Source organism: Betta splendens, chromosome 10 (assembly GCF_900634795.4).
Source record: "Betta splendens chromosome 10, fBetSpl5.4, whole genome shotgun sequence".
NCBI classification, from domain to species: domain Eukaryota; kingdom Metazoa; phylum Chordata; class Actinopteri; order Anabantiformes; family Osphronemidae; genus Betta; species Betta splendens.
Genome location: NC_040890.2, coordinates 9977992 through 9992512, shown reverse-complemented (window position 1 = coordinate 9992512; position 14521 = coordinate 9977992). Strand labels below are relative to the sequence as shown.

The window sequence follows — 14521 nt, the reverse complement described above, 5'->3', positions numbered from 1 at the left end:
TGCAGTTCATATTATGAGACGGTGGGTGGCGCTGTTGTAAAACAAAATGCGTTCACAACCGGAAATTACGACCAAAAAGCAGAGAAGAAGACAGAGAAGGTGGTGAAACAGAAATAATGTAATCATCAGGTATTGAGCTAAACTGTTCTACTTAAAGCGTTTTTAGGACAGAGTTCGCCTTTATACGTTGTGTTAAAGCTTAACTCAGTAATTTACTCGTGAACAAAGTCATCTGCTTACTCATAGCATAAGTTAGTTAGCCAGCATTAGCCTGGCAGCTGGCGTGAAGCCGCAGCATGTCGGTGCATTTCGAAGAGAGGAGCGGCGTCGTTCCCTGCAAGACGAGCTGGGGCTCCTGGTCTCAAACCATGGAGGAGGTGTTTATCGAAGTCGACGTGCCTCATGGGACGTCAGGTAAAGAAGTCAAATGCAATCTGGGATCCAGAGACATCGAGCTGCACGTCAAAGGGAGGGAGATATTCAAGGTAAGCTCACGATGCGACTGGGAAGAGCTACAGTAAGTAACTGATAAACAGATGTGGATTTCTGTGAACTGGATCCACGAGTCAGTTCTTCATTCATCACAACTTCTCACTCAGTACTTGCTCCTGTATTGCGTGTCACTAGTGACAGATACGTCGTCATGAATTAACTTCACAATCTCATCTTTCTACGTTCCTTCAGGGAAAGCTGTTTGACACAACTGTTTCTGACGAAGCTACATGGACGCTGGGTGGGTTCACATAGTTTAACATTTGAAGTGCATTAATCATCGCGTTTTGTCTGACCTGTTGAACCGTTCTTCATCCTCAGAGGATAAGTGTTTAATCCGGATCGTCCTGATGAAGACCAACAGAGAGGCAGGGAACTGTTGGTCGTCACTCTTGGAGGGGGAGTATTGTGCAAATGCCTGGGTCCAGGATCAGATGCAGAGGAAACTCACACTGGAGCGGTTCCAACGAGAGGTTAGTTTGATATAACCCCAACCCTTTTAATTATTATTACAGTGTATGTTGCTTCAACAGCATAACTGTTCCGATTGTCAACAACCTTGTTAAAAACAGCACTGTATGTCACCAAAGACGTGGTTGGATTTTAGTATAAAGCCCTCGGTATTAGCCACTAGTTTGAACCTTTTCTGACAATATTGGTTTAAATAGTTCCTACTTGTGAATTAATTGTGTATATTTTTCCTAGAACCCTGGATTTGACTTCAGTGGTGCTGAAATCTCTGGGAATTTTGCCGGCGGTGGTCCAGATTTCTCCAGTTTACAGAAGTGACCGTTGCCTTTACGTTCTGATGTCCTTTAATTCCTAATGAACAGGACTAGGATTTTTCGATGTGCAGAAGAACAGTGGTTTCGTCATGTCACGTATTTGCAAAGTGACAAACATTTACCTCCACAGTACTTTGAATATAAAAGACTTGTTCAACACAGCAGCCACTTGCCTTGGTTATGAAAGGCTGTAACGTTATTTGGTGGAATGAAAAGCTGCCATCTTACAGGCAGTCTAGCAGCTGTTGGTGACTTGATTCTGGTTAAAACCCTTGGATCTGCAGCCTTAGGAATTAAACAAATGCACAGCAGTAGCTTTTCAATAAAGTCTTTATTGAAAGGTGCAAGTACATAAGTTAACCAGATGGTGTATTCAATTAACCATGAGAACAGATTTGTCACTAAAAAAAAGGAACTTAATCAGGGAAACTGGAAAAGAAAATTCACATTTCAAATCAAATTTCCACTGCAATCACCCCTTTACTGTTCTTTGAAGAATTGAAAACTAAAACCAATCAATACATGTGGTTCTTCACTCAGTGCCCACAAGATTGTCAGTGAAAAAAACTCATCTGTAACTGTTGATGCCATTTCAGCTTAAACAGTATGGCTAACCATACATGATGGGATCGTGGAGATATCCCCGGAGAGCTCCCTTGCCATATCAAAATAAAAAAAAATCACCTTGGGTAGGAGTGTGCATTCAGGACAGCTTAGCAACCTAGGGTGGGAGTTAAGGATTCCGGGCCCGATTTCTTGGTTCCATTTTTACTATTCACAAAATCCTTCTCCCTCCTCTTCCACATGGTGGACTGAGGACCTAGGTGGTTCTTTACTTATTAGCTTAAAACCAGCAACCCTTCCCAGGAATTACCAAACATCTGGGTACGGATTTTAACAAGAACATACTGTACACTTGTGCAAGCAACTCAGCCAGGAAAGCAAAAATTGGCAGTATGACACTACATTAACCTGTCTGACAAACAGTACTCCTTGTCAATGGGGAAGATAAGATACAGTGTGCTTGATTCAAAATGTGAGACAAATTACCATTTAGCTTTTTCCTTACAGAAATTACAGGTAAATTTCTGTAAGGAATGTAACTAGAGCTTTGGGTGACCCTACCGAAAAAAAGATGCAGCCAATTAGACAACAGAGGTAATTTAGGGATTTGTAAGGTCACCCACTCAAACGCCTAGGTTTTAGCAAGCTGACTCGGGTATGGTGGGAAGATGAGTGATCTTGTAGTAGCTGTGTTTTAGCTGACGTGCGGTTCTTCCTGAAATAATCCAGCGTAGCCTTTGGCTGTTGGGTTTTGAGCACTTAGTGGTGGCGTATTCAGTCAGGCATTTTCCAGCTAGCTCACGTGCACAGAGCAGGTCTCCATCTTTGATCTGACACAACGACAAATTATACAGCAAACCCCAAAATTAGACAACTGCAATTCTAACCTAAGAAAGCTACAACATAAGCTGCTAAAACAACATTTTACTCCAGTATTCCAAACCGAACAAATTTAAAATTGTGTATTCAATTTGGACTTACATTCAGCAGCTGCTGCAGACTTGTCAGAATCTCTGATATTTTGTCAGTGTGTATGGGGTCATGTTGTTCTTGGGCCTCAAAACTCAGGAGAGCCATGGCGAGCAGAGATGGCTACAGAGAAGCAGAACAATAAGTTAAGCAATCGAATAATTACAATAATCAAAACCAGTTATGAAAGCTCAAGAGCAGCCTAACGCCTGGACTTCTTAATTGTCAGTGTGGCAGAAGGAAAGTATCAAATGTATGGTTCACCCGATTATTCTTCAGACAGAGAACATGTTCTTTTTGCCTACCTTTACTTTGGAGAAGACAAATGAGCAGTGACAGGCCTTCAGCTGAGACTCCAGCCTCTCAAGACTCAGGATCATCTTACTGTAAAAATAAATTTCTTTTACTTTAACTCATCACATTAGATAGTTTTTTGCACAGCCCAATACAATTAAATTGACTTAGTGAATTTTTTTAAGAGACAATAAACAAATAATTCAACTGTTTAAAGCATAAAACAATGAAAACAAATAATGAACAGGAGGATTTCTATGTTTTCCAACACATGTCAACTTATCCATAATTCTACATGATTTCCAATGTGCCTGATGGCCTTAAAATATTTCTGGCCACTGTTCTCTTTAATGCCAAATATGAGAAGACACATTTTAGTGGGGTAAATATAATCTCGTTGAGTCACGGTTCAGCCCTGCAGGTTCGTGTGACCATCTGTCCTTACCTCTCCGTGTCAAGCTGCTCCTGGATGTGGCTGTGAAGAAGGCGGAGAAAACGCAGAGCTGTGGGGGCCTTCACCTTCCAGTAGAGCTTCTCCATGATGATCTTCTCCATCCTCATCATGTCAGACACAGTGAAGCGATTCTGGCTGATGCGGATCAGGTCGTTGGCCAGAGGCACATTTTTCTCCTCCTCTGAGGACTTCACAGCAATGTAGAAGCAGCAGAGGCCCACACAGGACAGGTGCTTTGGTTGAATCTAAATAAGACGGAAGGATAAGATTTACCAAAAAAAACAAAAAAAAAAAAACAGTTTGACTGATGACTAATCATTCACAGTTACATGTACATTTGTAGCATTATAGCATACACACCTTCATTACTGAGAGGAACCGATCCAACAAGCTGATGGCCAGGGAGAAGGTCTCAGAACTGAAACCAAAGAACCTGGTCAGAGACAGCAGGTCCTTCACTTCCAGCTCCCTCAGTCTAGTGGTCATCCTGAGGCCATTGTCTTGGGCTCCCTCAATCAGCCTCAAACCACTCAGCTTTGGTTGGTATCGGCCCTCCAGATCTGTAAGGGCCTTCAGCTGAACTGCAAAGGGCTGTGCTCCAGGTCCTGTTACTGTATCAATCATCTGGACATGTGAGAAAAAAAAGTTAATTATTTTGGACTAAATCCCTACTTGACTAATATCTTTCACTGATTGTATCAGTTCTACTGATTGTCATATCATCAGAATTGTGAAATGTTCATGATAACCACTAGATCACGATATAGTATGAAAGACTTTACAAGCATAGTTATGACTTTGCATACAACATAAATAATTAACCATTTGCCAAAGAGCCGAAACCTACACAGCATCACTGCTGGTTCATGTCAAGCATTTCAAGACTTTGCAAAAGGGTGATGTGGTCCGTTAGACAAATGACCTAATCACTCCACAGTAACAGTCAGGCGTGTTACAAACCTGCATGTGTGAACTACGTCAAGAGAACAGCAGTTACACAACGTTCCAAAAACCTAATTCCAGACTCTATCCTATTTAGCAGTTAGCATGGATTCCCCTTAACACCAAAAATAATAAAGTAATTTAGACCAAGTGTACAGTGCATTAACTGGATAAGGCGTTAAACTGTTAAATAATGTGTTTGTTTTATCATATCTGCGCTACAATATGCAAACAGCTAAGCAATAATAACCCCGGTTCCAATAAGAATAGAGTGATTATGGCTGCGTGCTGCTCCGGATTATGAAAGTCAGGCCAGCGTTTCCATATTTGTAGGTTATCCAGTAACGAGCCTTCCACCAACAGCTGTCATTGAACTGGACTCAACCAGACTAATCAGGTAGTGGTGGAACTGACGTACACAGTCAGCACAACTTCTCACACTTCTGTAATACGTGTTATTTAATGAAACTATAGCAAACACCCAGGTTTACAAGCACTGGGCTTCATACAGCAGGGCCCGTGTGTGTGTGTGTGTGTGTGTGTGTGTGTGTGTGACTGTAAGTGTAGGACAGAACCTGCGTCATGTCGGGACATGTCCCTGCGCACACACTAATGGAGAACGAAGCACAACCTCATGACAACATCACCAACAACGACGACAACGACAGACTCTGGACCAAACTACGCGTCTCGACGCCGCCATTGTTAAGCTAATGTCTCGTTATGATTTAGGAAAACCAGCGGAAAACATCAACTAGTTAGTTTCACGTAACGTTAACGGTTAGCTACCAGCGCTAACACCAGCTAATGCAGTTCACAACGTTATATGACACTTTCCTGATGAGCGGTCGCCACACAGCAACGCGTATTACAATCATTACCAGCACAGTTAGTTTCATATTAAAACAACTGTGACAATTTACTGTGACAAATAAAGAAAACCCCGGTTTAACGCTACTCACCTTTGCTCAAGTTACTGCCTACAAAACGATAAAAAATTAAGTGGGGGAAAGAAACTCGGTGTTTCAAAAAAGCGAATGAGTAGCGGATTAAAACACAAAAAGATGTAAGTATAAACTTTCCCTAAAGAAAGTTTTAAGCATAGGTTGATTTCTGCCTATGCACACCCCCTACCCTCGGTAAAAGGCGATGGGGAAAAGGGCAGTTTCAGTATTAGAGGAGGCATAAAAACGAGCTCAGGCCCAAAAAACTGAGCTATCATTGGTCGTCAATGGAGGACGTGCGAAATTTGAGCGTTCGATTGGTTGCTTTTTCAGCTGGTCATAAATATGTCCCGCCTTATAGATGCTGGAGAGCCAATCGGTTGTAAGAAGGCGGGACCTGATGTAAAGCCTGCATTTAATTCAGCTAATATTAGGAAAATCACATCATATAAACTGCGCAAAATACATTTTAATTAATAATAAATATTCTGGATGTTTATGATCATTAGAAACTGTCAGATTTATTTTTGTATAACTGCACATTTATTACCAACCAACGCTTAATTCTCCACTTTGAAAAAAAGAAGGGGAGAAAAACATTCAAATAGATATCCAGTAGATTTTCTACAAAACTGTACCAGAGTTATTAAAATGTCTAATACCCAAAATATGCTGCTTGTTGTTACAGAACAGATCTGGTCACAATAAGCTGCATTCCTTTCTTCTTGAATGGACACTACTGGCAGGTTTCTGGAACAATCTGGTAGTAACCTGAACATTCTGAAAGCACAGCCTGTCACAATCTGTTTTCTGTCAGCTGGAGCTAGGTTTCTGAACAGGTATAGAGAAAAAGCAACAAACATTCAACACATGAGCGAGGGGGCAGAAGAGAAAGACAGAGAGAGAGAGAGTAGGAGAGAGAAGAGAGAGAGATAGAAGATAGGAGAGAGATAGAGAGATATAGAGATATAGAGATATAGAGATAGATATAGAGAAGATATATAGATATATTCATAGAGATTGATATATCTATATTATATATCTAGATCTAATATATATAAATCTTGCTGTGTATATAGATATATATCTATATATATATATATAATAATATATATTTATATATATATAATATATATATATTATATATATATATATAATATATATATATAGTCCAGACTCATTTATGACATTAAATCATTGAGTAAATTAGTAACAAAAACAAATGACTATTTGATTTTAAATGATTAATCTTTATCTCACTATTCCCCCCCATGATTAAAAGTTTAAGCTTGTTTTTGGACTAAAAATCATTAAGCTTACGTTCAGATGCAAACACTGTTGAAACGAACTTTGGAATCATCACAGTAAACTCCATTTTAGCTAAAGTGACACCAGGTGCAATTTTTCATAAGATGCAGACAGAAGGACTTGGGGTCTCGGCGTTGACACTAGGATACCAGCGGTTACACCAGGAGAGCTGGAGCTGGAGATCTCTAAAATATGACCTCCATCAGGATAATGGAATAATTGGCTGCTCTTCTAGTTCTACCTGTGCTCACAGCGCAGCACCGTGCAGCCTAATTGCCAGTGACAAGAGAACAGCACAACTGGCGCGTCCACCGCTGCCCCCTCTCTTGACGGACAACATATAATGCACACTGAGCACACGTGACAGGCGTGAAAGAGTCTAGACATGCTGTGGTGAATGTTATGTTGCTTGTAACATCACTGATCGTGACCTTTTTGCTGTTGAGCTGCTGATGGGACCTCTATTGTGTTTCTCTCACTGCTTTGAGGTATGAAACTCTTAGAGCTATTGTTAGAAAGGACACTGGTGCAGTGGGCGCTGGGTTTCCTCCCACTGCAGGACAATGGCCAGCCACATGAGGCCAAAGTGTGGCCAAAGTACCTGGAGTCATGGTACAAACATTCACTTCAATTCAGCACCTGTGGGATATGATGTACCTTCGTATTAAATGCCAACAAGGACTAATGTAGACATTTCAGGACATCATCGATGCCCTGATGCAGCTCTGGAACATAATTTTGCTGACCTTCTCGATTAATGAGGTGATTACCGTACAAATGTCAACGTATTAATATTGTAATTATAGGGTTAAATTAATTCAGCTTGAGTCCATTTAAAGACAAAAAATAAAATCTGCTTGAACCATAAAACAATGAAAACAGATAACGAATAGGAGGATTTCTATTTTTTCCAACACATGTCAACTTATCCATAATTCTACATGATTTCCAATATGCCTGCTGGCCTTAAAATGTTTCTGGCCACTGTTCTCTTTAATGCCAAATATGAGAAGACACATTTTAGTGGGGTAAATATAATCTCGTTGAGTCACGGTTCAGCCCTGCAGGTTCGTGTGACCATCTGTCCTTACCTCTCAGTGTCAAGCTGCTCCTGGATGTGGCTGTGAAGAAGGCGGAGAAAACGCAGAGCTGTGGGGGCCTTCACCTTCCAGTAGAGCTTCATCATGTCATACACAGTGAAGCCATTCTGGCTGATGCGATGTTGACGCTGAATCCAAATGGAGGGTAAATTCAGCGACGGCTAATCATGCACAGAGAAATGCATACATTTGCAGCATTTCATACCTTCATAATTGAGAGGAAGCGATCCAGTAAACTGATGGCCAGAGAGAAGGTCTCCGAAGTGAAACCAAAGAAGATGGTGAGAGAGACCGCAGGTCATTCACCTCCAGTTCGTTCAGTCGCAGATCTGACTCCCTCTCATGTCAGAGTCGGTCTGGTGCCTTTTTGTGTGGAGTTTTCTGAAGTCAGATTACTTAAAAACTCTAACATGAGAGTGAATGGCTGCTTGTTTTCACAAGAGGTGAATGGTTACATTTCCAAATAAAAACAATAGGATCATGGTTTCTCTGTCTAAATGAAGATTTATAGACAAAAAAGACAGGGTTTCAATAAATTAACTCTTTATTACATGAGAATATACAAATCTGCATACAGGCCAATACAAATCCACTCTGTACTGTATCTACTGACATCAAGAGGTTAAATCCTGAATTTATTTATATCCATCCAGGGTTTTTCATGACAGCAGTTTATATAGTTCTTCCAGTTTAAAACTGAAATATTCATAACTCCGCCTTTAAGTGACACCAAATGGACGTGTGTATGACAGGACGCCCCTCGACGATGGGTAAGGATAGCATTTCCACTACAATTTATTTAAAGTGCTTGTAAATCATAACGTATATTCTATTCAACAGCAATAATATTTCACTTTATAATTTCACAGTGTAAATTGTCAGTGAAAAACTACGAGGTTTACATGGCATGACAGATTTCACATTAGTACAAAACAGACATTTTGGCAATAAGATCATTAATAGTTGCTGGAATGGAGGTTAGAAGTCATGCAGAGACCATGCTACAGAACGCTGCTCAGTCTAAAGGAGAGTTTAGTAGGCGTGGAAGTCTTCAGGGTGACGCACTTCCAGGGATGGTAAATGCATTTCTAAAAAAAGGTTATGTCACGGGTAAAAATAACAAACTTGAGTATTAGTCTGTAAGCGTTTGATGTAGTAGAAAGTCTTCTAATTCAAATTCCTTCCTGAGGTTAGGGAACACGCAGATGGGAGACTAAAGAAGCTACGAAAAGGAAAGGAAAAGCAAGTCATTTGTCGTTCATCACGGTCACATGTATTATTAACACTGAAAACCAGGGGCGTCAGACGACCAGACCAGATGGAATGGTGACAACAGGTGAACTATGGGTTGATGTGATGAAGTCTCACAGAACAGGAGGGGATCCAGCAAACCAACAGATGAACTGCTGCCAGTCGCTTGTGAATGATCAGTCTTTATTTTGAAACAAACTCAGCTCATTTATGGAGTAAAATCAACATCAGTTTAGTTCTTAGGTTATGTTACCTCAAAATATAAACAAAATTCAACCTTCAAGTTGTTAATGCTTCTATAAATAAATACACAGAAACGCTTACTCAGTATTAATCTCTAACCTAACTTACAGATTTATTTCTTATTCTGTTTCCTTAAATACATAAAAACCAAGAGGTGAAATAACTGTGAGGAATTCCCTGGATCTTTTACTGTGTGTTTAGCAGAGGCAGCACTAGGATAAAAATTAAAGACCCAAAGACATATAGACTCTGGCCTACAGTTGTCACATGTCACATATGTGCACAGTCACTGAGTCCACACACAGAGTGTCAGAAAGTCATGTCACATATTCACCCTGATGGCAGACACATTCCTCATTTCTCGGGAGGTTTGATCCACAAATCAACTGAAAGGGGAAAATAAATTAGACAACATGGGGAAAAACAATGAAGGATTTGAAGTGTGACAGAAACAAAAGGAAACAAAATGAATGAAATGAGTGGGAATGAAACAGTGTTTGAGATGGAACTAAAATCATTTTCTTCCTGTCGAATCATTCTGTTACTGACACTGTCTTCAACCGTGGAGAAGTCTGCTACTCTATATTTCAGTGGTAGCTCCCATTAAAGGAGTCTTTTATTTTGCCATTCAATGAGGCAGTGTTGTGATTGTGGATCTTTCAAACCATGCATGTAAAGTTTAATCATCTACAATCAGTCCTGACATAGACTGTCATGTGTCCAGCTGCAAAAAAAGGCCACGGTTCTATGTTAAATGTGTAAGTATCATCTGCGTTGGTGTGAGTATCAGTGAGACGGTGAAGAAAAGAACTGCTGAGACGCAGTCTGGCAGGTTGAGCCTGCAGAGAGAAACCCGTCAGGCCCTGCCCGGCACGCTGGGAGCCGTGCTGCTGTGTCCGGGCACACAGTGTCACACTGAATCTGGCCCCGTATCGGCCCCTGAGCCGACCTGGCGCCTGGGATGACGGCGCTCTCTCATTAATCACATTTTACTAGTTTAACCTGAGAACGCGTGACGTTCGGCCAGTTATCCTGTTGCCTGAGAGAACACGCAGAGACACAGACTTACTTCTTCTTGTCCTTGTCCTTCTTGAACGGCTGCTGTGAGCAGCCTTGGAGCGCTTGTCCCATCAGCGTCTCCGCCGCCACCTTCCTCCTGTTGAAGGCGTTCATCTCCTCCTCCAGCTCTCGCCTTTTCTCCTCCAAATTCCTTTTCTCATCCTGATGCATCCGCTTGAGCTGCTCGAACCTCTCATGCAGCTGGAGAGGATGACGAAGATGTGACAGGACCAAGTGTGAGACAACCCAGATATGAGCATATGCAGTAAGTATTTATTTTATGACGTTCACCTCTTTCTCCTTTTCCTTCAGCTCAGCTTCTGTCTCCTTCACTTTGTTGACGAACATCTGCCTCATTTCTTCCTCTTTGCGCTGCAGCTCGATGAGGAACTCCTTCCTCTTGGCTTCATATGTTTCCTGGAGGCTGAAGATTAAGAAAAATAATATGTTGAGCTCAATCAATTAATGGACCCGGTTAGTATTTACTCTCTGGAGCTGCAGCTCAGACTCAGATTAGTTGTAATATAAAGGCCCATCAATCTGAAATATCTTAATCCTATGTGCACAACTATTCACAAATTACAGCAATTTTTACACACACACACACACGTTTTCTCTTATTGCCTGCATGCACAACATCAGCGGCATTGCTGGTTTCACCTGAACGACTGGCTGTCTGGGTCGGTGTCCTTGAAGCCCATCTCCTCCAGCTTGCAGCGACGGTAGAGTTCATAGTGTCGAGCGTGTGTTTGCTCCCGGAGATCCTCCATGTTCACGCGCAACAGCATCTCCCTCAGCTTCACAAAATCACAGTGGTTTTCATTCTCCACTGGAAAAACAAAGATACGCTCAGTCACATAATCAGGAAAAAACAGAAATGGTAATTATATCATTCTACTATTTTTGTATTTTGTATAACAGAAAGGCTTTAATATTCCATCAGTGTGCATATGACTAAAGATTTTTACAGATTTTCACGATGCTGATGAAATCTGCTTGGTGAACCCACCCTGTACTGATCCCCAGGGGTACAGTCTTGCCTTTACCATCTTATTTCCCACTTTAATGTCTTCCACACTTCCAACCACAGCAAACGGCAGATGACTCTGTAACAGAGTATAGATATGGTTACAACACAGTATGATCAACAACACGCTTCACAATATATGTCCACTATAAACTACCAAGTAATAAAATATCCAGAACTAATTTGGTTAATGGTGTCAAAAGCAATATGACTGCATGACAAAGTCAAATATTTTCTCTCTGCTCGCGCGTCTCGCGCGCGCGCGCGCGCGCGCGCGCGCGCGCGCGCGCGCGCGCGCGCGCGCGCGCGCGCGCGCGCTCGCGCGCGCGCGCGCGCGCGCCTCGCGCGCGCGGCGAGAGAGATAGAGAGAGAGAGAGAGAGAGATATAGATATATATATATATATAGATATAGAGATATATATATATAGATATATATATATATATCTATATATATATATATATATATATATATATATATATATAATATATATATATATTATCAAATCACTCCAGAACAAGGAACCCAGGCCACATTCATTACAATACAATACTGTGTATTGTGACGGTGTCTTTGCAGAGCTCACGTTCATGGAGGAGTTGATTTCTGCCACGGCCTCGTCCTCCGTGGGGAACTGATAAATCTGCACCCCGTTGCTGACCAGCTCGCTCATGATCTTGATTTTTAATTTGTCCAGTTCACCCTTGGACACCGTGTCGGCCTTCGCGATGACAGGGATGATATTCACCTGCGCGGGTGAACAGAATCAGTGAGTGGAGTGAAAGGTGAGTGGGCTGGAATGCACAGAGCCACATTCACCTTGCTGTCCAGCTTCTTCATTGTGACCAGGTCCAGGGACTTGAGGGAGTGTCCGGTGGGGGCGATGAAATACAGACAGATGTGGATCCTTGTGTCGTGGTAATTCGACAGGGACCGTTTTATCTTTAGCTCCTCTTCGAGGTACTTTTCAAACTGGGCATCAATATACTCGAGGATAGGTTTATAGCTGCAGAGACACGAGAGAAAAGCAGGATTTCATCTTGGCACGTGCTTCCCTTCAGAACAGTTAGCATCCTGGTTACGAGCTCTTGAGTGGAGCACGTCCGGGTTTTACGCTCCCTACTGTTGGAGCACACAAATGTCTATTGAGAATGCATTCGTTCTATCAGTCACCCCACTACTTTCTTTCTCCTCCTCCAATTCACATGCCAACATCAGGGCAGATCCTCTATCCAAATTCTGCAAGTGGAAGCGGGGGAGATAGAATAACCAGAACCCCTTAAACTAAATTCCCCTTTTAAACTTAAGCTCGTGCATTAGTACCTTTGCTCCCGGTTGATCTGGTCTCCAAACCCCGCCGTGTGCACAATGGTCAGCTTGAGGTTGACATTGCTCTCCTGCAGATCATACATTTGAGGGCGTAGATGCACTTCGCTCTCATAGTGGCTGGATTCCTCGTTTTCAAATGTGGTGTTGAACAGCGTGTTCATTAATGTTGATTTGCCGATCCCTGTCTCACCTGAGGAAAAACCAGTAAATGAAGCGACCACAGACGGAGCAAAAACCATATGGACTATTAGTCCTCCTGTTCAGACTTACCCACACAGAGGATGTTGAAGCAGAATCCCTGCGCCACCGACTTGCTGACCAGCTGATCCGGAAGACTGTCGAAGCCCACGTGACCCCCGAGCTCCAGGCTGCGCTTTTCTTCATTCTGAGGTTGGAGCAGAAAGATATTATTAGAGTAAACGTCTTGCATTACATCAGTGTTTCAGAATTGCAACCACATACTGTACCAGTATGGGCTGCAAAAAAAGGCAAAACAATCAATGAAATGGAAAAGATTTAAAAGTCTTTCTGCCACAGCCTATCACCGCATTCAGCTTTCAAGCCTAAAAGCAGTCTTCGCAAATGAGGTCAACTCACTCTTGCACTTATCACGCAAAATAGTCTGGCCTAAAAAAAGCTTCTGTCTGAGTGTCACAAATTACACTGGGATAGTTGAAGCGCACATAATAATGTTTTCAATTGTCACTGCTACTTTTTGAGGATTAATTAAGCAAATATAAAATAGAAAACTAAATGGAATAAGGCTTTTGAGCTGTGTACATAGTGTGGGATGAGGTTTACTCCTATACAAAACACACCCTGGGATACTGGCATCTTTCAAAAGGCTCAACATGAGAACCAGGATGTGTTCAATGCAACAATCATCAGTTTCTCCTTTTCTTTACACACACACAAGCACAAACACACACAAACAGGCACACACACACAAAGAGCTCTTTATCTGGATGCTATTTCACAGGGTGAGAGCACATCCAAGCTGCTGGCTGCCTTGGTACCCATGACCCCCCTTCACAACTATACAAACACACACACACCGCCCAAACTCACAGCCCATAGTTTGTGATGCCATCTGGGTCCATTACACTAAACACTGCACACGGCTATGAAGCCTTTCTACTGTCACAAAGTGCACATTTGACCAATGAACGCTTAACCTGCACTGACATGATGAGTCTGGATCTATCTGGCTCGTGCTCGATCCTCTTAACTCAGCCTTTTCCTGCGTCCTCTCATTCAGAAGCGTCCTGCCTCTGTGGCTCAGCACCCTTGAACACCTGTCAGAGGTGCTGACATGGTCAACACCCGCGCGTCGATGCGCAGCTTTGCCGTTTCGAGGTGCTCGGATGCTGAAGTGCGCTCTTCCCCCCCGCGCGTCTCCGCGGATTCATCCAAACGGGCGCGGACGCGTCGTTTCTACTGAGCGAGCGACCCGCTGCAGAAAAGCCGTCTTTATCCCGATTGATTAGGGATGACAGGCTTTCTCGTTACCGCATCAGCGTTGCTGCATTCCTCACACGCGTCGCATCCCTATCACCTTGCTCCCATGCACCTCCACGCGCGCTCCAAGGACAGTGAATCAGACATCCATCATTATACTTACTGCGAAAACGTCCACGTCATTGGCCGCCATCGTCAGAAGTGGCTGTGTGCAGGAATTATCTGTCTTCACGCAGACCTGCTCTGCACATCACGAAGGGACAGACTCGCACTGTTTTCAATATGGCCACTTGGAGGCAACAC

At 42.5% G+C, this 14521-nt stretch overlaps 3 protein-coding genes across 4 annotated transcripts; 1 reads left to right on the top strand and 2 right to left on the bottom strand.

Annotated features, from left to right (window-relative positions):
• Nucleotides 1-60: 60 nt before the first annotated feature.
• nudcd2 (NudC domain containing 2) lies at nucleotides 61-1637 on the top strand. The gene is made up of 4 exons (XM_029164432.3): nucleotides 61-485; nucleotides 685-733; nucleotides 814-965; nucleotides 1198-1637. Exons 1-4 carry the CDS (start codon nucleotides 297-299, stop codon nucleotides 1279-1281), a joined length of 474 nt encoding a protein of 157 aa, XP_029020265.1. The 5' UTR covers nucleotides 61-296; the 3' UTR covers nucleotides 1282-1637.
• On the bottom strand, nucleotides 1590-5670 carry ccng1 (cyclin G1). Its single transcript, XM_029164431.1, has 6 exons — nucleotides 5463-5670; nucleotides 3919-4182; nucleotides 3550-3803; nucleotides 3116-3194; nucleotides 2823-2933; nucleotides 1590-2671 (listed from the first exon to the last, which is right to left on the bottom strand). Exons 2-6 carry the CDS (start codon nucleotides 4180-4182, stop codon nucleotides 2480-2482), a joined length of 900 nt encoding a protein of 299 aa, XP_029020264.1. The 5' UTR covers nucleotides 5463-5670; the 3' UTR covers nucleotides 1590-2479.
• Nucleotides 5671-8378: 2708 nt separating this feature from the next.
• On the bottom strand, nucleotides 8379-14519 carry LOC114863953 (septin-8-A-like). Of its 2 annotated transcripts, none has more exons than XM_029164517.3 (10): nucleotides 14382-14519; nucleotides 13031-13145; nucleotides 12755-12950; nucleotides 12251-12437; nucleotides 12018-12179; nucleotides 11415-11511; nucleotides 11066-11234; nucleotides 10697-10829; nucleotides 10416-10606; nucleotides 8379-9074 (listed from the first exon to the last, which is right to left on the bottom strand). In XM_029164517.3, the coding sequence occupies exons 1-10, from the start codon at nucleotides 14409-14411 to the stop codon at nucleotides 9020-9022; spliced, it is 1335 nt and encodes a 444-aa protein (XP_029020350.1). In that variant the 5' UTR covers nucleotides 14412-14519; the 3' UTR covers nucleotides 8379-9019. The 2 variants fall into 2 exon arrangements, with proteins under 2 accessions (XP_029020350.1, XP_029020351.1); XM_029164518.3 differs by lacking the exon at nucleotides 8379-9074 and adding an exon at nucleotides 9270-9732.
• Between the last annotated feature and the right edge of the window lie 2 nt (nucleotides 14520-14521).

Bases quoted from the DNA above. Each gene is read 5' to 3' on its own strand.
- nudcd2 (XM_029164432.3), top strand. From the start codon at position 297: ATGTCGGTGCATTTCGAAGAGAGGAGCGGCGTCGTTCCCTGCAAGACG. The intron at 734-813 runs GTGGGTTCACAT...CTTCATCCTCAG, and splicing joins CGAAGCTACATGGACGCTGG to AGGATAAGTGTTTAATCCGG. The intron at 966-1,197 runs GTTAGTTTGATA...TATTTTTCCTAG, and splicing joins TGGAGCGGTTCCAACGAGAG to AACCCTGGATTTGACTTCAG.
- ccng1 (XM_029164431.1), bottom strand. From the start codon at position 4,182: ATGATTGATACAGTAACAGGACCTGGAGCACAGCCCTTTGCAGTTCAG. The intron at 3,804-3,918 runs GTGTGTATGCTA...CGTCTTATTTAG, and splicing joins GGTTCCTCTCAGTAATGAAG to ATTCAACCAAAGCACCTGTC. The intron at 2,672-2,822 runs GTAAGTCCAAAT...TCGTTGTGTCAG, and splicing joins GTCTGCAGCAGCTGCTGAAT to ATCAAAGATGGAGACCTGCT.
- LOC114863953 (XM_029164517.3), bottom strand. From the start codon at position 14,411: ATGGCGGCCAATGACGTGGACGTTTTCGCA. The intron at 11,512-12,017 runs GTGAGCTCTGCA...ACTCTGTTACAG, and splicing joins AAATCAACTCCTCCATGAAC to AGTCATCTGCCGTTTGCTGT. The intron at 9,075-10,415 runs GTAAGTCTGTGT...TCCTTTTCGTAG, and splicing joins AAGGACAAGGACAAGAAGAA to CTTCTTTAGTCTCCCATCTG.